This window comes from Equus przewalskii, chromosome 7, assembly GCF_037783145.1.
Source record: "Equus przewalskii isolate Varuska chromosome 7, EquPr2, whole genome shotgun sequence".
Classification (NCBI taxonomy): domain Eukaryota; kingdom Metazoa; phylum Chordata; class Mammalia; order Perissodactyla; family Equidae; genus Equus; species Equus przewalskii.
Window position 1 is genome coordinate 20,169,245 of NC_091837.1, and position 20,120 is coordinate 20,189,364.

General features: G+C 58.6%; 1 protein-coding gene across 4 annotated transcripts in view; it reads left to right on the forward strand.

The window, feature by feature from the left end:
* Positions 1 to 20,120, forward strand: part of RBM19 (RNA binding motif protein 19) — a 129,696-nt gene that overhangs the window by 92,564 nt on the left and 17,012 nt on the right. For 2 of the 4 annotated variants that reach the window (XM_070627208.1, XM_070627207.1), the window contains exons 22-24: positions 5,059 to 5,164; positions 18,130 to 18,250; positions 19,630 to 19,694. In XM_070627208.1, the coding sequence (XP_070483309.1) occupies positions 5,059 to 5,164; positions 18,130 to 18,250; positions 19,630 to 19,694 (292 nt within the window). The remainder of the gene's footprint in view (positions 1 to 5,058; positions 5,165 to 18,129; positions 18,251 to 19,629; positions 19,695 to 20,120) is intronic. The other 2 variants (XM_070627209.1, XM_070627210.1) reach the window with 1 other exon arrangement.

Sequence of the window (20,120 nt, forward strand, 5' to 3'; positions counted from 1 at the left end):
AGATGGGAATGGCAGTGCCCGGCTCATAAAGCTGCTGTGAGACCCTGTACAGCAGATACTTAATGCGCCATGGGACACGTAGCACTGAAGGCACCCGGGGAATGGCCAGATACGTCGCGTGTGTGTAAATGCATGTTGGAAAATTGGTGGAATGTCTGAAAGGCTTTTTAATGCCTTTTACCTTTAGCCTTTTTTTCTTACGTCTAAAAGAAACAGAAGGAAACCTGTGGTCTTTTCTTATCACCAAAAGCCCATTCATCTTGTTGAGACGGCACTGTTGTTCTGACTCTGGGTCCCTTGGGTGGCAGCTGATTTTTTTCCCCTCAGCCGTGTCTTGAGCACAGGTGGAGAGAAGTCATGCCAACAGACCACGTGCCTCAGTTCTTCTGCTGGGGCTCTGGTTCCTCCCACAGACCCATGTAGGAGAGTGATACGGACTTGTGTCCTGGGAGCAGAGGGGCCTAGGGTGTACCTGACCCTCACTTGGTGTCAGCATGCAGGCTAGAGGGTTAGGCCAGCCTCCCAGCCTGCCCATTAAGCCCTAAAACCCAGGCACCAGAGCAGCTGCAGAATTGTCCAGTTCAGCGTCTCTGGAGGGTTCTCTGTCTTCCCCCTCACCTTTCCTCTGACTCCTTTCCCCAATCCCCTCACTTCTCTCAGGGGAGATGGGACAAGTCATCCCTTTTCAGTAGCCAGAGCCCCGAGCAGTGGCCAGCCAGGGCTGCAGCAGGTCCAGTTGGGGCATGCAGTGTGTGCCAAGGGTGAAGTCCCCATGTGCACAGGGCATACACACACTGTGTCTGTGCTTGGGCCTGTGTGCAAACACAGTTTGCATGCCCAGGCTTGTTTATGAGGGCTCGGCGTAATTGGCTTTCCTCACTCAACACCTCGGCGCCCCCCCTCCCCCCCCATCCCCCCCCCATCCCGCTAGCCCCCTCTGCTTCCCTCCTCCTCAAAAAGTCCAGTGGTGGAAAACCCACCTATCCGCCTCCAGATGCGCTGTGGCGTGGGGAGGGGCGGGGCTGCGGCATGGTGGAGTAATTGGTGAACCTGAGGTGAATGAAATAATTGGAAAAGTGAGGTGTGAGTTTGTTACTGAAGTGTGAGCGAGGTGGGGGAGGGAAGGAGGCCACGTTTAAAAGCCCGGTGTGTCCTCTTTATTCACAGTTTCTGATACAGTAATTGCTATTTTGTGGTTTCTATTATCTACACAGTGGGGAGTGTGCTCGTCTCCTTCCCCGAGCGCAGTCTGGGTTCGGGGGGTGTTCCTGGGCGCCCCGTGAGTTGCCTCCCTCTCTGGTCCCTGGGCGCCCTGCCCAGCCTCGCCCAGGCGGTGGCCTCTGCCCCCAGGAGACAGGGTCCACACAGAACTTCCTTAGGAAGCTGCTCTTAAAAATGGCCCCGTGGACTTTGCTGTCAGATAAGAGCCTTAGTAATGGCTGGTATTTATATATATCGCTTATCTCCAAGGAGCTAAAGGTACTTCATTGATTTTTTTTCCCCCAACCCTTTTTTTTTTTAATTCTCTTTCGATATCTCTCTGAGATCATTGGTGTTGGCCTTATATTATTCCTACTCAGTTATACCAGCAATCAAAGCCGTCCACTTTCCCAGCATTGTTCTTGAGCATCAGTGGGAAGAGCTCGCCTGGGTTTGGAGTCCTGGGCTGTGGGACGTCTGCAGGTCACTTTGCCTCTCTGGTCCTTGGCTCTCTCATGTGTAAAAATGGAAGCAGGAGCACTATTGGCTCACAGTTCCTGCGCCTAGGCAAGCATGTATGTAAAAGGCCCAGCACGTTGCAAGCGCTGGGGTTTTGACAGCAATGGTGGTGTCTTGAAAGCTCAGCTGTTCATGGCAAGGCTTCACAGACATCGGCAGTTCTTTCTAAGATCTAACCCTAATCTTCCAGCTGCTCTGTAAGCTCCAGCTCTGTCTTGTCCTGTTCTCAGAAGGAAGGGGAAATGAACTCACCAGAACCCTTTCCCTGAGCCCTGAAGAATAATGGGATTTTTTAAGCTACCGGCATCTTTGGACACAGCATTTCGTTTGCGGTGCAGATGACTGTCTGGAAACACCAGACAGGCTGCGACCTCCGCACGGCCTCCCAGCTGCCTGACACGGGATGCCCAGCTCCCTGATCCCTGCCCGAGATCCCTTATGGATCCAGGGTACCCCTCTCTCACAGCTCCCCCTGCCGAGCCCTCAAATGCCGCTTCTGCAGGCCACGTACACCCAGCTCCTTCAGCCTCTCCTCCTCAGCTTTTTTCTCCACCTTTTAATTACTTTCCTCGCCTTTTGCCGGACCCTCAGCTGCTTACCATGCACGGAGCATCCACAGCTTGCAGTGGGCTGCAGAGAGGGAGGAATTAACTGCAACAGTCTTTCTCTCTCTCTCTTTCACATGCACACCCACACATAGCCTGGCTCACTGGAAACTAGACACTGCTAAGAAGAAATGCGAGCAGAGGACATTGAGACCGTGAAGGGACGGGATTATGGCCCCTTTGGGCAAAGACAGGAGGTTTGTACGCAGTGTGGGTGGAAGGAACTGGGACTCAGTCGGCCTCCCTCGCCCTGGGGTGTTAGGCAAGTCACTGGACCCCTCAGAGTCCACATAAGGAATTGGTAGCCACCCCCACATGTGGGGCCAAGCCTCAGAAAGAAAGAGACCCCAGCTCCGGAAAGTGGCCAGCCCCCTCCAGGTAACTGAAGGGGATGGAGCCTGGTGCAGCAGAGAGAGTGAGCTCCAGCTTGACATCAGCCTTGCTGAATTCACAGACTGGCCCAGCTGCTTACTGGCACAAGCTGCTGCCTCCCTGAGCCTCAGTTGCTTCATCTGTAAGATGGGGTGGTGAGACTGATAATTGACAGTGGTGCCATTCACGGGTACTCCCCGGCTTGCTGTGTGTAGTCCCCCACAGCCCTCTACGTCAGGTAAGGCACCTTCCAGGACTACTGTTCGCTTGTGTGTTCATCCCAAAAATGCTTTCAGGCCTCCACTCTGAGCCGGGCACTGGCTGCTTGCTGCAGATCCCATGAGCGACACAGATGTGGTTTCTGATCTCGTGGAGCTGAGTTACAGCCCCAGGGGACGGCGGGGAGCTGCACAGGTGTCCACGCCACCATGCCCTGGTAGGGGAGCACGGTGCACCCTGACTGCTGGCGGGGCATTCCCCCGGCCACGGGGAGACCGGCAGAGGCTGCTGGAGCAAGCCACAGTTACACCGAGGCCCAAAGGAGGCTGGGGTGGCGGTGGAGAGCAGCAGAGAGATCAGCACACCCCTAGGTTGTCTATGTCCGTGTCTGCAGCGCCCAGCATGGCCCTGCACATAGCAGGTGCTGGCTGAGGCCACCCTGTGCCTGTCAGCCTTCTCACACTGGGTCTGAATGCTCTCAGACTCTGGTCCTCATGGCCATCAGATCCTGCAGTCCATGTGGCTCTCTGAAGAACTTAGAGCCAAAGGACCATTTATCTGAAGGAGCTGACAAGAAAACATCCCTCCTGTGCCCTGCCCATCCAAGGCCAGCCCTGGCAGAGGCCCGGGCTCCATGCGTAAAGAGGCAGCGTGTCTGTCATGGGCCGCATCGGCCTTTAGGTGGCAGAAGAAAGCAGGGTTTGCGGGCTCGGCTCCTTTCGGCTCTCCCACCTCACCTTCTTGCTTGTCCCCACGTGCCGCCCTCTGGGCCCCAAAAGGCCCTCCCCCGAATTGGAGCCTCAGCCGGCAGCCAGAAAGACTGACAGGGCTCCGCTGGCGTCCTCTCCAGCCCAGCCCCTCCCCTCCCCGGGAGGCTGGCCTTGTAGCCAGCAGCCCGGTTTCTGTGGCCTGCTCAGAGAGGCCCCAGGAGGGGGGAGCGGAGCTGCTAGGGAGAGCTCCGAGGAGACGTGCAGATTCATTTTGAGGACTCATAATGCTGCATTTACACACCGTCCTGCCTTCGGAAATTGGGCTGGCACATGCCTGGTCATGCTGGCAGGGCCGCGGGTTAACGCCTCGGATTTAGCTTATATCATTTCACGAGAGCTTACGGCCTTTACCGTGTTTTTTACCCAATCGGTCTTTGGCCCTGAAGCCTCCTAGACTGTCATTTGTGTGTGTGTGCGTGCGTGCGTGTGCGCGTGTGCTTGCCCAGACCCCCGCAAGTGTGCATGGATTTTCAAATAAAATAATACCTCTCTTCAGATGCCATGCACATCAAATATTTATTGGCGGCAATTTGTGTGTATATATGTGATAAATGGACATTAGGATGGGGTTGGGGCAGGGGAGTGAGGCAGACAGCACTGGAGGTCCCATCCTTTTGTCCGGGACTTGCTCAGAGGTTTATCCAGGAGGCAGGGAGGGCCCGGGGATGGGCCGAGCGCTGTTTACCTGTTTGATCCCTGTCAGGAGCGCCAAGCCATTTCCTCCCACAGGGCTTTGCCTGACTTTGGCTTAGCCAACATCAAACGAAAGCCCAGAGGCGGGGGGAGTGGGGTTCATGGAGTAGCTGCGTGTCACTCGAGCAAGCGGAGCACTGAGAAAGCATCCCAGGCCCGTGGGGAGAGGGGCTCCTCCTGTTTGCTCAGGGCAGGCTCCCCATGCTCAGCTCAGTCGTGGAGGCGGGTTCAGGTCAGGAGACCCTGCTGACCCAGAGTCCGAGGCCCCAGCTCGCACGGGAGCAGCCCCTGGCCCTGGCCGTGCATGTTCAAGGCTGGATCCCCTGCCAAAGATTTACCTGCATGGGCAAGAGGGGGACAAGTGTGCCAGCTGTCAGAGGAGCTGAAAATTCTCCAGCAGCGTCTCCAGCCTGATGCTTCCCTCCCTGCCCGGCGTGATGGCCAGGGCCTGGAAGGAGAACGCCACTCATGCCCCAAAGCTTGTGCTGCCAGTGGGAGCTGACGTGTGGGTGCGTGTGTGTGTGTGTGTGTGTGTGTGTGCACGCGCGTGCGTGTGCACACACACACACCTGCAAGCGCTTTCCTTCTCTGACGGGAGGGATTAGCATGTGGGAATGGGTCCTGCCACGTCCCCCTTTGCAGGCCTCAGTCCTGACCCTCCCGTGTCCTTTTGTCCCCAGCACCTTCGGGGAGCTCAAGACCGTCCGCCTGCCGAAGAAGCTGACCGGGACAGGCTCACACCGCGGGTTCGGCTTTGTCGACTTCCTCACGAAGCAGGATGCGAAGGTGAGCTGAGGCCCGGGGCCTGTCGCCACCCCGTGTGGTTTTCTTGTTTCTCCCCGACCCTGCTCATTTGCACAACACCCTTGGAAGAGACTGCCCTGGGTTTTCTGTTTGAAGCAAAGGCGATTCTGTGTCCCCCTCACTCCCGCATGTCACATACACAGGAAACTGGGGTGCAAAGTGGGGAAGCACGTGGTTTCCCAGGCCTCCCAGGGCAGACAAAGCTCCCCGGTCGTGAGCCCCCAGAGCGGGGAGAGGCCGTGCAGAATGTGGGGCATCCAGGGGACAGTGCTTGGGAAGAAGGCCACGAGGCACCCCAGTGGGAACCTGTGGGGACAACTCCTTCCCTGGCCCTTCCTCCGGCGGCCAGGACTTCTGTTTTGTGTTGGTCACAGGTGAGGTCCACCCAGGTAGGTGCTGCCATGTGTGTGCCCCTGTACAGGACTCCACCAGGCTCCTCGGAGACATAGAACACCTTTTCTTTTTGAAGCTAGATCTGGGCTCCATCCTGGCAGTATGTGCTGGGTCCTCCCCTGGCCCCCGCGGCAGATGTGGGGCAGAGGTGGTGTGATTGGGGTTCCAGCTATGTCCGAGGTCGCTGCCCCTGCAGCACCAGGTCACAATCCCCAGGGGAGGTGACAACAGCACTGTCATCGTGGGCTCCCTATGTGAATTCTGTGCCCATGGGATGCCATCCCCCTTGTGGCCTCCCCTTTCCCCGAGGCTACGATAAAGCAAAGGGCAGCCTCGCTGACAGCTGGCCTCCCCTCCACCACTGACAAGCATCCTCTGGAAAAGCACAGTGTTGTTGGCATCACGCCCACTGGCCTTTAGCAAGTTGGCATTGCAGTGGCCCCGTGGGTGAAGCCGAAGGTGACATCACAGGGACACAGCTGTGTCTTTGTGGGCCCTGGGAACATGCACAGGCAGAGAGGCACCCCCGGGCCCTCGAGGAGCCTTGCCGGCCACCTTTGTCTCAGCGTCTTGAACTCAAGGGCCTGTTTTGTTGACACGTGGCCACGTTTGTCAGGACATCTGTTCCTCTTTCTTCTCGCTGGCAGCCTTTCCCGCGTCTTCCATCATGACAGCAGGGGCAGCACCCTGCGTGCAGTGGGCTCACGGCCCTGGTTCCCATCAGTGTGGCAGGCACCTTAGTGGTCCCTGCGTTGGCTCGGAGGAAGCCACGGAGGGCAGCCATCCAGAGCCCGGGCTCTTAGTGCTGGCAGCTGGGCTTCCCTCACCCCACCCCGTGCCTCAGTTTCCTCGCCTGTTAAACAGGAATGACAACAGGTCCCACCTTCAGGGTGAAGGCAGTTGGTGCACATGAAACCCTGACACCAGTCCTGGCAGAGTGTTCAAGACAAATGAGCTGTTCCCACGAGTCCAGGTCCCCTCCGAGCTGGCTGGCCCTTCACCCGCAGACAGAGAGAAGGGGAGTGCAGGCAGTGTCTGCTCCACTGCCTTCCGTCGAGCACTGGGCTTCCCGGGGCATTGGGCAGTGAGGCTGTAGGACCCTTGGCGTCTGTTTCATATGAGGGTTCCTGCGCGAGCCTGTGAGTCAGGGAGGAGGGGGGGCTTCACTCCCTGGCCCTAAGCAGTGTCTCATTAATGGCCAGGATCAAGGCCAGCTGTTAGAGTCCAAACTTTGAAGCCAGACAGTGTGAGTTTGAATCCTAGCACTGCCACCTACCTGCCGTGTGACTGTGGGCCAGTGACTTCCTGTCTGCGTGCCTCAGTTTCCCCGCTGATACAACAGTAACAGGATTTTCCCCGTGGAGTTGTTGGGTGAGGAGATGATCTTAGAACAGGGTCCGCCCTGTGGGCTCTTCTGTTAGCCGTGAGGAGGAGGAGGGTGGCGATAGTGGCAGCAATGGAGACGATCCAGAAAGACGGGACGAGGAAGGAGCGAGAGAAATGGCGGCGCCAGAGCCCCTTCAGCTGGAAGCCGCCCTTCCACACAGCGGCCTCTCTCCAGAGCCGAGGCTGGTGGCAGAATTGACACGGCTCCTGGGGTCTAGGGGTCAGACCAGGCGCAGGCTCCCAGCCTTGAAATTCCAGGCGCCCCATTGCCGGGACGCAGTCGGTACGCTTGTGTTCCAGCGTCGTAATAACAGAAGGGGGCTTCTCAGTGAGGCGGGGCAGCGCTGAGGCCCGACTGGACCACGCTCGGCACCCAACGCCGGGCTGCAGATGTTAATTCTGAAGCCCAGCACAGCCCTCTGGTGATTTATGGAGGTGGCTACCCTGCTCCATCCCTTCCCTGCCTTCGATTCTGGGCTCCAGGAGGAGAAAGGGCAGAGGACACCAAAGACTCAACCCTCAGCCCCTCCGGGTTGGCTCTTCCTGCCCCTGGCCTCCAGCAGGCGGCAGCCTGGCTCCGGAGCTATTTCTGGCCCCGTCATCCCCCCTCTCTGCCCCAGGTGATGCGGCGCCCGAGGGCCCTTTGTGCCCGCCAGCGTACAAGCTGGTCTTGCACAAAGTGAACCGACCGGGAGCGCCTCTCTCCTGCAAAGATCCCTTTGCTCTTTTTGCTTCCCAAGAAGCTGCCGTTGCTTCTCCTCTCCTTCTCCCTGTCTGCCTGAAGAACTTGATTGTCTTCCGAGTGGCACGTTTAGCACTCTCCACTGACCCGTAGAGCTGCGCGCACTGCATATTGGTGAATAGAATTCTGAATATTGTAAATATCTAGTTAGCTCAAGGGTGGGCGTGAGTTTGAAGAGGAGAGCGATGCTGCACAGGGAGATTGAGTGACAAACCCCTCAGATCTTTTTTGCTCAGTAAAAGGAATTCATGGGAATCCCAGGATTGGCGGGGAAACCTCCATGAGCCCCAGTTTCCCGGGGCCAGCTCCCCCTACGTGGTCCTCCTTTTGAAGCACTCTAGGGAAGGAGTCCTCCTTTAGAAACCCCTCCCGGAGCTTGACTGACCCTGACCCACTGGAACCCTCACCAAGGGCTTTGTCCCACTTCCTGTCATGGCGCCCTCCGTTAAGATAAATAGTCGGTCGCTCTTAGCATTGGCAGCAGCTTGGACCTGGAGATGTAAGCCTCCTGTGGGGGCCCCAAGCAGTCCTCGGATGGGGAAAAAGGAGAAGGGAGGAAAAGACGAAAGGGACTCCCAGTACAGTGCTCCTCCCTGGGCATCAACTGGTCCGCTTCGACAGCTGGCAGAGGAGAGAAGAATTAGGCTCCGATCAATCCCCAGAGTCATCCCCTTGTCACCACTGTCTCTGCTCAGGCCCCAAGCATGTGCCTCCGTGCACCCAGGGATTCTGAGTCTCAACCTTTCTGCATGACACCATGTTCCACCCTGCACATCATCGGGCACTCCGTTATCTGCCAAGCCCCTCTGGGTCAAGCACACACCCCCAGACTGGAAAGAGAATCCTAGCATGAGGCTCTGCGAAGGCTGTTGTGGCGGAGCTCAGAGTAACCAGGCAACTGATGACAATAGCCAGAGGCTCCTGCGACCAATGCACCGGCTTTGTATGTGACATGTACACCGTACACGCATTGTCTCATCCCAACCTGCAGCGGCCCCAGGATGGCGGGAGATTTGCATAACTCCCTCCCTGGTCCCTCCAGGCATTTGCTGCGCTCCCTCCGTGCAGCTGCTCAGAGCCCTGGGAACCGAGCGGAAGCCCAGACCCAGCTCTGATGCTGAGATGCCAGATGAGGTGGGACCCAGCCTCTACCCTCGTCACGGGCTCCAGGAGCTGGCATGTTCTCCCCCGCAGGAAGAGTTACCAGCCCCCCATGTCCCGGGCAGTAAACATCGGTCCCTCTGAAGGCACCCTATCATCTAAACCTCCAGGTGTGGTGACTCGCGTCTCTCAAAGAGCCTCCCCACGTGGTGGACAGGAGCGGGACAGAGGTCAATGCGGCGGACAAGAAGTCAAGGACTCGAAGGCGCCCCGACCGCGCTGGTCTCCCCTGGGTGCCCTGGGTCTGTGCCTGTGTGTACAGCTATCTGTAGTGTCTCAGGCGCCACAGGATTCTGTAGGCCCTGATGATGTTTCTGGAAGGGCCACATCATGGCGTTGATAAAAACTGTCAACTTCTACAAGCCTGTCTTCAGCAGGGACGGTGCTGGGCATTTGCCTGTGTAATCTTTAATCCTCCTGGGACTCCAGGAGATAGGTGGTAGGGGGCCATTTGACAGGTGGGGAAACTGAGGCTCAAAGGGATGAAGTCACTTGCCCAGGGTCAAACAGCCAGTGCTGGGCAGAGCTGCAAAACTGCACGTGTCAATCTGATTCCAAAGCTCATGTATGCAGGACGTCTTCCCTCCTTGCCTTCGTTTATTCACTTGCATTGAGTGCCAGCTCCATGCCAGCTCTGCTGTGCCAGCCCCTCCTCTTTCCACCACACCCGTCACCTCTCACCCAGCCCCCTCTCACCAAAGGAAAGGACTCGCCAAGTAGAGAAATTTTGGAGGAAGCTAAGAAGTTGGTCCTTAAAACAGATCTTGGGAACAAGCCCAGGATGAACTCGGCTCCTCGCAGCCCCCGGAGGAGGAGCAGGCCCCCGCCAGCACACACTCCGTCTCCTTCCAGCCCTCCCGAGCCCAAGAGATTCCACCTGGGCAGGTGAGCTGGCTTCCCAGCAAGGTGTGCCCATCCCCATTGGCCGAGAGGCCACCAGCAGCCATTGGGATTCCATGGAGAAGCCGCCACGTCCTCTCTCTTCACCCAGACCGGGCTGGTCACGGAGGAAGGAAGGAAGGGCGACACGGAAAGGAAAGAACACAGAGAACAGACTTGCAGCCTGAAACCAGGATGTTAATGTCTCCCGTGCACGCGCATCTCCTCCTCCCCGAGCCCGCCGCGCCTTTGTACTTTTGCAGTGCAGCTGTTTTTATTTGCCGCCGCTGCTGTTGTTTTAAAAGGTCTATTTTCACATGGAATGTTATCCAATTAGCAGAGCAATGTGTTGGCTTAAATAAACACTTGGGGGGGAGCCGGCAGTAGGGAGACTCGATGGCGGCTCGCGTTGGCAGGCAGAGCTGTTCTCACCGTGGTGAATAGCCGTGGCTCTAATTGTAGGGTCGTACCAGTTAACGGCTCCCCTCTCATTTCTCACTTTTGCATGGTGCCGGAGAAGGGGGCAGAGGAGCCATGTGGACACATGGCCCGGGCCCACCCTGTTGGGGTAATGCTCAGTGTTTCGTACAGGCTCACATTAGGCCTCTCTGCACCCATGGTCTTTGCCTTGCAGATTCCACCCATAGAAGGCCTGGGGGGGACAGAGGTGGGATGAGTGAGCCAGACGAGCTTCTTCAGGCAGGGGTACCCGTTGCCCAGCACAGTGCCGGGCCACACTGCACCCACGGTGAAGGACAATCGCCTTCAGATTATCAGCGATGTGTGTTCAACACACGTTTCCTTCATCAACCGCAAGGAGGGAGGAGAGTGAGTCCCCGTGGGGCCCCGTGATAAGGCAGCCGCGCTCCAAGGGGCCAGTGCCCCGAGGCAGTGAGGAGTCCATGTGCACGCGGCATCCTGGCTGCCCGTGTTCTCGGCCAACAGGGCTGCACAGGGTTCACAGCGTGGCCTGTGGGGTCAGAGCTGCCACTTCCCACTGCGTGAACGTGGACGAGGGCTTCGTATCTGGAACCCCAGGTCACTCACACCACAGCGGGAAATGGTAATGCTGCCCCTGCAGTGATGGTGAAGATCACGTGGGACGATGCTTCCCCCAGGCCGTGGCACCAGCACCAGGGAAGCGGAGGCAGCTCGGTGTCCTGGGCCCCGTGGGCCCGAGGGGCTGTGGTCTGAAGCCTAGGTCTCCATTGTTCTTTGTCTCCTGAAATGTTAACTGGAAGCAAATTCGGGATTTAGGGTTTTGTCCCCGCTTTCCTATTTAGGCATGTGTGTTAGGTGTGTACCACGTACCTGTGTTCCAGTTGCACAGTTTTGCGTAGTTCCCATCATCAGAGCCCAGGGATAGAAGAAAATGTGTTTGAATCCTGAGCCTTGCATTTCAAGGCAGGGACTCAGGCTCAGCTAACACATTTATGGACTAAGAACCTGGGATCAGGACAAGCCACCCTCCTCAGACTAGCAAGTGCCCGTCCTTCATGGCCAGGGTGGAAGCAGCGCCACGACGTACCCCTCTGCTCTCTGCGTCCCTCCCTCCACCCTTGTGTGCACTGAGGCCTGGCCAGCCCCTGTGAGGTCAAATGGGAGGGACGGGGCTCCGCTGTCCTGAGGACGACTCAGGTTCGAGTGTCCTCCTCTCAGATTTATCAGGCAGGCAGTACAACTTACCAGGGAAAGGCGACAAGCCCAGCTGAGTTGGACGACCTTTCTCCCTTCCATTAGCACTAGTAATAACTTTTAAAAAACTATGCTACCAGTGGCAACCATCCAGGTCCCCGGCATCAGGCCCCCACTGTGTGCCAGGCGCTGGGTGAAATGAATACAATGATGCGCTGTGTAACAACGGCTCAGTCCACACCGGACCACGTATGTGACAGTGGTCCCGGGAGGTGAGTCCCACACGGCCTGGGTGTATGGTGGGCCCTGCCATCTCTGTGTGTGTAAGCACACTCTGTGGTGTTCGCACAGCAATGAAATTGCCTGACGACGCATTTCACGGAACGTGTCCCCATCGTTCAGTGACGCGTGACTTTGATTGTGATCGTGTTTGTTCTTCCCGGCAGCCCCAGGAGGCTGAAGCGCCCCCACTTTGCAGTTGAGAAAGTGAAGACTCAGAGAAGGTTCTCCCCGGGCCACACCTCATGACACCCTCAGAGCCCGAGCCCTTACCAGGCCACACCGCCTCGTTGCCTCATCACTTCTGACCCTTGGCTACCTGGGGTCGGCCGTCTTTTCCTGGTGGCTCTTATTTCACCCAGAGGTCAGAGGCGGCATGTCACCTTTGTGTCCCCTAATTTGGGGTTTGTCTCAGAGTAGGTCCTCCACAGCTGTTTAATTGGGTTGGATGGAGCTGAGTGAGTGAGTGAATGGAAGAGATGTCTGTTTGTCTGAAAGATTTTGGACACGACAGCCTGGAAATGGGGCCCCGAGGGTTTCTCTTAGAAACTCCCCCTGGCTCCATGGTATCATGACTTGGGATGGACCGAGGTGCTGAGTGAGGCCCACAGTGGGAGCCACTTGCTGCTGTGCAGAGAGCCCGGCTTATTCCAGCACCAGCTCCTGCCTCCCTGCTGCCCTGTGGAGGCCGCGAGTAGCTGGCGGGCTGTCGAGCACTTGCCTCCAGGGCTCTGGGAGCAGGGGGACAGGGACGAACAGGATCTCTTCTCAGAGCACAGGACGGCCCCCCAGGGGAGCTGACACTGCACATCCCGGGACGGCAGACCCTCCTCCCAGAAGTGACATGCCCCTGTTTTCCCACTACCTCGGCAGAGAGAAGGAGCCAGACCCCTGAGGGTCCCAGCTGGGGCCGGTGCTCCTGTTCCCTTTGCTCAGTCTCTGTGCTCCTGGGCACACGTGGTCATTCTTGGCCAGCTCAGGTCACACTTCCTCCAGGCATCAGGGGCACAGATGGCTTGGGACAGGTTGGCGTGGTCCGTGCTCAGGTGCAGTGGCGTCTGCTGAGAGACGCAGGCCTCCCACTCTGCAAGACGCAGAGCAGAAGGAGCCGAGAGAGTGCCCTGGACTTCTGAAGGCTGGAGCCGTCCTCGGCAATCCCGGGAGCCACAGCCCCTGGGACAGGAGCCCTCCCAAGAGCACCGAGTCGGCTTTGTTGCCACAAGTAGAAGGTCTGTCTCCAGGGAGAGCCGCGGAAAGGTCAGGCCCAGTGCCACACTGGCAGCCTTCCAGCGCCTTGTCTGTTCTGTAAAGGTGGCCGCCAGGCCTGCTCACTCTTTAGCGTGCGACCGTCATTCCCCTCCGCCATCCCAGAGTTCCTTCCAGGGAGAGCACAGAAGGCAGCGGGAGGCCGGGCTCTGGGCACCGCAGTCGGTGGTGAGGTCAGAGATCAGAGAGGCGGGGTTCCAGGACAGCCAAGCCAGAGAACCGGATCACAGGGCTAGCTCTGGACTCAGAGCAGTCCTTGTCGGGCCTCACGTTCTCTGAGCAGAGCCAGGCCTGAGACCTGCTATCTGAAGCAGGAAGTCCATCTGCCCCAGGTCAAGGCACAGGGACTTCAGCAGCCATCTGGGTCAGGACACAGACTCCACCCCCAGATGGTTCAAATGAAGAGAGATTGATGGAGGGGTAAGGAGGGCTCGGGGACTACTTGCCAGGGATAGTGAAGCCCCCAGACACCAGTGACAGTGGGAGCTGTCACCACCCTTAGGCCAAAGGGCTGCTTGGAGGGAAAGGTGAGAGCCAGAACTGTCAAGGAGGGGCTGCTGGCAGGAGCTGTGGTCCTGGGGCCGGGAGCAGGGAGAGAACCCCCTGCAGTCTCCCATTTGCTTAACCTAAATAGAAAGCAGAGGGCAGGGAGGCCTGGTTATCCAGCCTATGGGGGCCAGCCCAAGCACAGAGCGTGGGCCCAGGGAGAGGAGCAGGAGTAACCAGTGCCGGCCCATGAGGCGACGGCAGGAAGTGGCACCAGAGAGCGGGGGTGCCCTCTTCTGCCACCCTCTCCTCTTGGCCGGAAGAATGCACTGAGCCTTCCTTCTAGATCTTGAGGTTTCTGCAGCGACCCAATCAGGCGATTGGGTGGTCTCCCAGGTCCTGGTGGCACGGTGCCTGTTCCCATCTCCCGAGGTCCCAAAGTCGTGTCTGCCAGACCCAAGACTGTGTGCATCAGTCTCGTCCCAACCAAGAGGCAGACCAACCCAGTCATCTGGACAGTCAAGGGCGAGACGTGCTCCTCGCCCTGCGGCTCTGTGGTCTGAATCCCAGAGTGTGAAGGAACTGTGGCGGGGCGCCTAAGCCAGCCGTCCATCTCCAACCAGGACCAACCTGACTGCCCCTGCCAGTCTGGAGACGTGTTTTCTGGACCTCAGTGAAGGAATTTGCTCCAGAATGTTCCCTGAGCGCACTCTGTCCGGAGCATTGTGCTAACTGTAGCCAGGCCAGGGCCTTCCCTCCGAGGGTCGAGGTCGAGTTGGGGAGCAGCACACAGCGGCGTTACAGGGCAGGTGCCAGGATGGAGCCCGCGTGCAGGGCGCAGGAGGACCCCTGGCTGCAGCCTGTGTGAGGACGGCGGGGCCTGCAAGTCGGCTGTGACCAGGGAGCTCTTCCAAGCTGGCGCAGACGCTACAAAGGCCCAGAGACAGGACATACAGAACCTGAAAGGCAAAGGAGGAAGGGAGGTGGCCAGTGCTCGGTTTTCCCGTGGTTGAGATGGGAGTTAGGTGGCGGTCATGGGACTAGGCGACCCACGATCCACGATAGGAGAAGCCCTTGGCTCCGTGGGAGGACACAGGCAGCGAAGTGGGACTGGGAGAGAAGCGTACGGCCGGGAGCAACTCCCTGCCCCCTCTGTCGAGCCCCCAGCCCTGCGCTGCCCCCGAGCGAGCGCCCCAGCATGCACGGGGCCGAGGGCTGTAGAGCAGCAGAGCCCGTGCCTGGGCAGAGGTGGAGGACGGCTCTTTCTGGGGAGGAGGTGGCTCAGGCGTCGGTGGAGCCAAGTGTGGCACAGACCAGGGAGCAGCTGCTGGTAGACCTCAGGCCTGAGGAGCCAGGGCTGCACGTCCCCTCTGCTGCCTGGACCTTCCTTGCAGCTCAGCGTCTCCCCCTGCAGGAGTCTGCAGCCCCGAGGGCCGGCTCTGTCCTCCTCCACACCCACCCCTGCCTCCCGGGACGCCCCAGTGCGACAGGCCTCATTCGGCTCTGTTCAGGACACGCAGTTCCTCAGCACTCAATCTAGGGTCCCTTTTAGCCTCGAATCACTGTCCTCATGCCCACGACAGTTTGAGACCACCACAGTGCAGCCACCCAGGCAGTGGGCACTCAGGAAGGCACCCTGATTGCTTATTAGCCTGCAGGGGTTAGAACTATTTTTGGAGAACCACATATTCTGCTCTAACTTCACATACAAAAGAGCTTTTGTGTCCTACCTACCGTTGTTCCTGCTCTTTAGCGTAATAATGGGGAGTCGAGTTGAGGGCATACATAAGAGTAACAGCCCACATTGAGTGAGACCTCTTATGTGCCAGCCAGTTCTGTGCTAGACTTAATAGTTCCTTGAATCCTCCCATCCATTCTCTGCTGCTGCCTCTCTTTTACACATGAGGAAACAGGCTCAGAGAGGTTAAGCAGCTTGCCCAAGAGCAGACAGCCTGCAAGTGGTGGAGCAGGGATTTGAACCAAAGTAGCCGAGGTCCAGAGCCCTCAGTCTTAGCTGCTGTGCCACCTCACCTCATGAGGTGAAGAACCCTTCCAAAGAGAAGGAGATGAGAATTTGCCAGGTTGATGTCAGAGGGAGGCCAGGAGAGGAATTGTCAGCAGCTCCTAGGATGAATGGAGACCTCGCCAGGCTTGTGTGGCACAGGAATGGAGCACGGGGTTCCAGGGGTAAGAAAGAACACGCTGGAATCAGAGAGGGAGGCCGGGGTTGGGGCATCTCTCCTGGGCCCCCTCCCCGCCTCTGTTAGTCCCTTCCTCTGACGTCAGCTTGGCTTCCAGCCCCTCGCCGGCCCCCGCCCGAGCGTGTCCCGGGGACTGCAGCTCCTCGGGGACCCTGGCACCAGGATGGAATACCCGCCACGCCAGACTCCCGACAAATTTCTCTCCCCCGTCTCCACACCCCAGCTCCCGCAATCAGGCTGTTTCTCTGCCTCGCCAGCTGAGAACGCGTGTGTTTTAAAGCTCTGAATGGGCCATTTCGGCTCAGAGTCCAGATGCATTTTTATATCCACATGGAAAAAAATGCAGAGGCTCTGCTGGCAGTCGGAAAGAGTTTTTAAATTAAAGTTAAAAAAAGAGAGAGAAAAGTTCCCTGCACCTGGCCCTTCTCAGAAAAACACAGAAGAGAGCAAAGCGCTTCTTCAGTTTGGCCACGCGTCTCGTTTTAAAAAGATGCATGTCCCACCGCCTCCCGCCAGTGTGCGCTTCAGATGCCGTTGTTTATGGGATATCTGCCCTGCGCCCCCCACGGGGCTTGTTGTGTGTAAGTCCCGCAGTCAGCCCCATTTTATAGATGAGGAAACCGAGGCTCCTAGTGGGGCAGGTGGCTTGCCCACGGTCACTGTGTTATTTTGCTAGGAGGCCAAGCAAAGTACCACTGACGGGGGGCCTCAAACAACAGAAATGTGTCCTCTCACAGTTCTGGGGGCCAGGAGTCCACGATCAAGGCGTCGGCAGTGTTGGTTCCTTCTGAGGGAAGGTCTGTTCCAGCCTCCTCCTCGCTTCTGGTGACAGCGGGCATCCTGGGCTTGCTGGCATTGCTCCGTCTCTGCCTCCGTCCTCACGCGCACTCGCCCTGTCTCTGTGTCCTCGCACGGCCGTCTCTCAGAAGGACACGACCCCACTGGATTAGGGCCCACTCTGCTGCGGTGTCCTCGCCTTAATCTACTCACCACCCCTGCAGAGACCTTGTTTCTGAATAAGGTCACACCCTGAGGTGCCAGGCTTTGGGGTTTCGGCATCTCTTCTGTGGGGCACAATCCAACCCCTGACAGTCAGGCTGCGATTGACGGCCAGAGTTGCATTGGTTCTAGTCCCGAACCCTCCGGGGTAGCCACGGCCTGCTTGCGGCACCAGAGAAGCAAGAGGCACAAACCCCACAGCTCCTCCTCCCGTGCCGGAGCCCAGAAGCGGAGAAGCAGCCGCCCCTGTGCGCCATGCGTGCTGCCGAGCACCCGGAGCCGGCCCTGCTCACACCCTGCGCTGACCGGAGGCCTCCTGCTGCGAGCAGGGGCTTGCAAATGTGATAAGCCCATGGCGCCAACACAATGCATTCTAGCATCTATTGAGCGCCTACTCTGTGCCCCCACACCGCTCCAGGCACTTTCCCTGTTAGCTCCTCCTCCTCTCTAGAACCCTTAGGTTGGAGCACCATAACACTCCTGTTTGATAGATGAGGAAACTGAGGCCAGGGAGATGCGTTTAACTTGCCCGGGCTCTTGGAGCTGAGAATTCAGAGCCCGCCCTGCCCAAGCAAGGTGACTCCGGAGCCGCTCCCGGCCATGGCCTCTGCCCCACGGGAGCATTGCAGGAAGGGCCCCCGCGCAGCGCTCTGGTTGAGACCCAGCAGTGCTGAACGGGGAGCTCGCCGGTGCTGCAGGATTCAGTGATGTGAAGGGTCCAGAAGGGGCTAACCTAGAGGCGGGAAGTGGCTCGGTGCTGGCGGGGCAGCGACTGCTAATGAGTCCGCAGTTTCTCTGGGGTGATGATGATGAGAATGTTCTAAAATCGATATGGTGACAGTTACACACTCCAGATACACTAAAACCCGCTGAATTGTGCCTTCAAATGGATGGCTTGTATGGTGTGTGAATTGTGTCTCAATCGAGCTGTTGGAAAACAAAAACCAGAAAGAGGGCAGTAGGCAGAGTGGGGAGGTCGGGAACAGCACAGAGCCAGCGGGAGGAGCGCGTGGCGGCACCCAGGCCAGCGGCCAGGAGGGCAGGGGCTGGTGAGGAGGCCGAGGGTGGCAAGGAGAGATGGGGCACAGAATCCCTAGGGCTAGCGAAGGACAGTGCCACCAAGCAAGACGGAGGGGCCTGCGTGGTCGTCATCGAGCGGCTTCAGGGCTCAGCTTTCTCACGTGGCACTGCCCCTGACAGCCGGGTGGGAGGCCAGTAGGCTAATGGGGTTGCCCACCCCCAATCGGATGTAACGTGGGATAGAAGGTGCCCACTGGGCCCAGGCCCTGACAGCAGATATATTGACCGCACAGTCACTTGCAGCTCTGTCCCTGGGAACGTACCCCACTAATTGAATAGATGTGCCCACGGCTCCCACACCCTCGCCAGAGATCAGGTGTCACCAGGGCGCAACCTTGCCTCCAGGTTTTCAAGGCCGGCAGGCAGGAGGAGGGCAGAGGGAGCATCTGCAATGAGGTCTCAGCTGATGCACTGTTTCGTTTCCTGTCCCCCGTCCCCAGAGAGCCTTCAACGCCCTGTGTCACAGCACCCACTTGTACGGCCGGAGGCTGGTCCTGGAGTGGGCCGACTCCGAGGTGACCCTGCAGGCCCTGCGGCGGAAGACGGCCGAGCACTTCCACGGTAAGAGCCCCGGGCTTCCAGAGAGCTGCCCTCCGCTGGGCCGGCCGCGGGGGCTTGGGCCCTGTCCCCTCCCAGCCTGTGCTGGGTGCCCCCGTCCGCCCCTCCACTCCCTGCCCTGTTTACCTACTCCGTGCCGGGAGGCTGACCCGTGTGGACAGTGTCGGTGGCCTCGGTGCCTTTTGGCTTCTAGTCAGGACGGGTCATTGGGAGGCCTTGCCGGGAATCGGGGAGGGGAGGGGAGTGGGGTCAGGGTGTTTCTCCCCCACCTCCCTCCCTGGTGTCCCTCCCAGCATGGAGACCGTGTCGTTGTGCTCATCCGTGTCACGAGTCAGTTCCTCCCTGGGCCCCCGTACCTGGCACAGTGTCTGGCGCAGGCCGGGCCCTCAGTCCAAGGCTGGGGAATAGACGAGCCAAGGCGAATGAGGAATGGGAGAAAGCAGGGTCAGTGTGCTGTTGCAAGCTCACGACTCAATAAGTCCCCAGATCCTGATGGGCAGAAGGAGAGCCCATCCTATCGACAGCCATTGACAGGCCCAAATGCACCTGTCGGCAAATGTTTGTGTAAGGGACTCTCCTGGTCCCCCCGCAGCCCCAGGCCAGTGGCAGACGCCGGCTCGGCAGTTCTGCCTGCGTGGGAGAGCAGCCCCTTCAATAAATTGAGTTCCAGCGACAGCAGTGTCGCCTCAGCCCAGCGAAGCTGTGGGAGTGCCTGTCTCCACTCAGCTGCAGGCCAATCCCAGCCGGCGGCAGGTAGAATAATAATGGTAATAAAGACAGTGGTTTGTTTGCGTTCGTCTTCCCGTTGATCCCCCCTCCGCAGCCCTGTGAGGTGGGCACGGTTAGCCCACTTTACAGGTGGGAGAACTGAGACCCACCAGGCACTGAGGTGACTCGTGAAACCTGCTGTTGATTCAGGACTTCCCGTGTGCCAGGGGCCGGCCTCAGGAGGGCACGCGCATTGTCTCGTTGCTCCTCTCAGCAGCCCTAGCAGCTGTGGGCGCTGCTGTCCCCATCTTGCCTGGAGAGGCTAAGCGATGTGTGCGCCCAGAGTCACTCAGCTAGCAAGGGGCGGAGCTGAGATTGAACTCCAGACCGACTGCAGCCCCTGCCCCCGTGCACTGTGTTAGACGGCAGACGCCGTTATCAAAGGGTCCGGCTCCATGAGATCTGAGGCGTGTGTGTGAGTGTGCCCTGCAGGGAGGGCCTCCTTCATCCTGACCCCCCCAGACCCTGAGCCTAGAATCTGCGGACTCCCTTCCAGCAGTGGAGGGACTGAATGGTAAATTGTAATGAGAAACAACGCACAGCCCTTTAGTGTTGACACAGCATGTCCTCGTAGAAGGCCTGTGGTGTGCGTGTTCCGTTGTCCCTGTTCACAGGTGAGGAAACTGAGGCGCAGAGTTGGGGGCTGGACGAGTCGGCACAGAGTGGTCGCTGGGGAAATGTGAGTCCCTCTCTCCCGCCCGCCCCACTGTCTGATTGATCTCTTCAGGAGACGGGAGGCGCTCACGGCAGCCCTGAATGTTCGGACCAGGGCTCTGGCCTCCTGCCCTCCTGGCCGGACACTTTGCCCTGCTCTGCTCCTTCCCTGTGGCGAAAAGTGCCCAGCTCATTTGTGTTGAAATCCGCCCTGTTCGGAGCTTCCAGGCCCTGGCAGACTCGAGGGCAGGTGGGATCCATGCCCAGTCGCTCCCCCAGCCCTGGTCTCCGCCAGGCAGGCACTCAGATCTCAGGAGGAGGCCCCGAGCCCATTTGCCTGAGCACCAAGGCCACGACAAAGGGCTCCCTGTGGACGGTGGGCCTCGGAATGAAAGGCCGGCATCCCTGCCATTTGGCAGGGCCCTGCAAGAAGCTTGCTGGTGACGCCGTG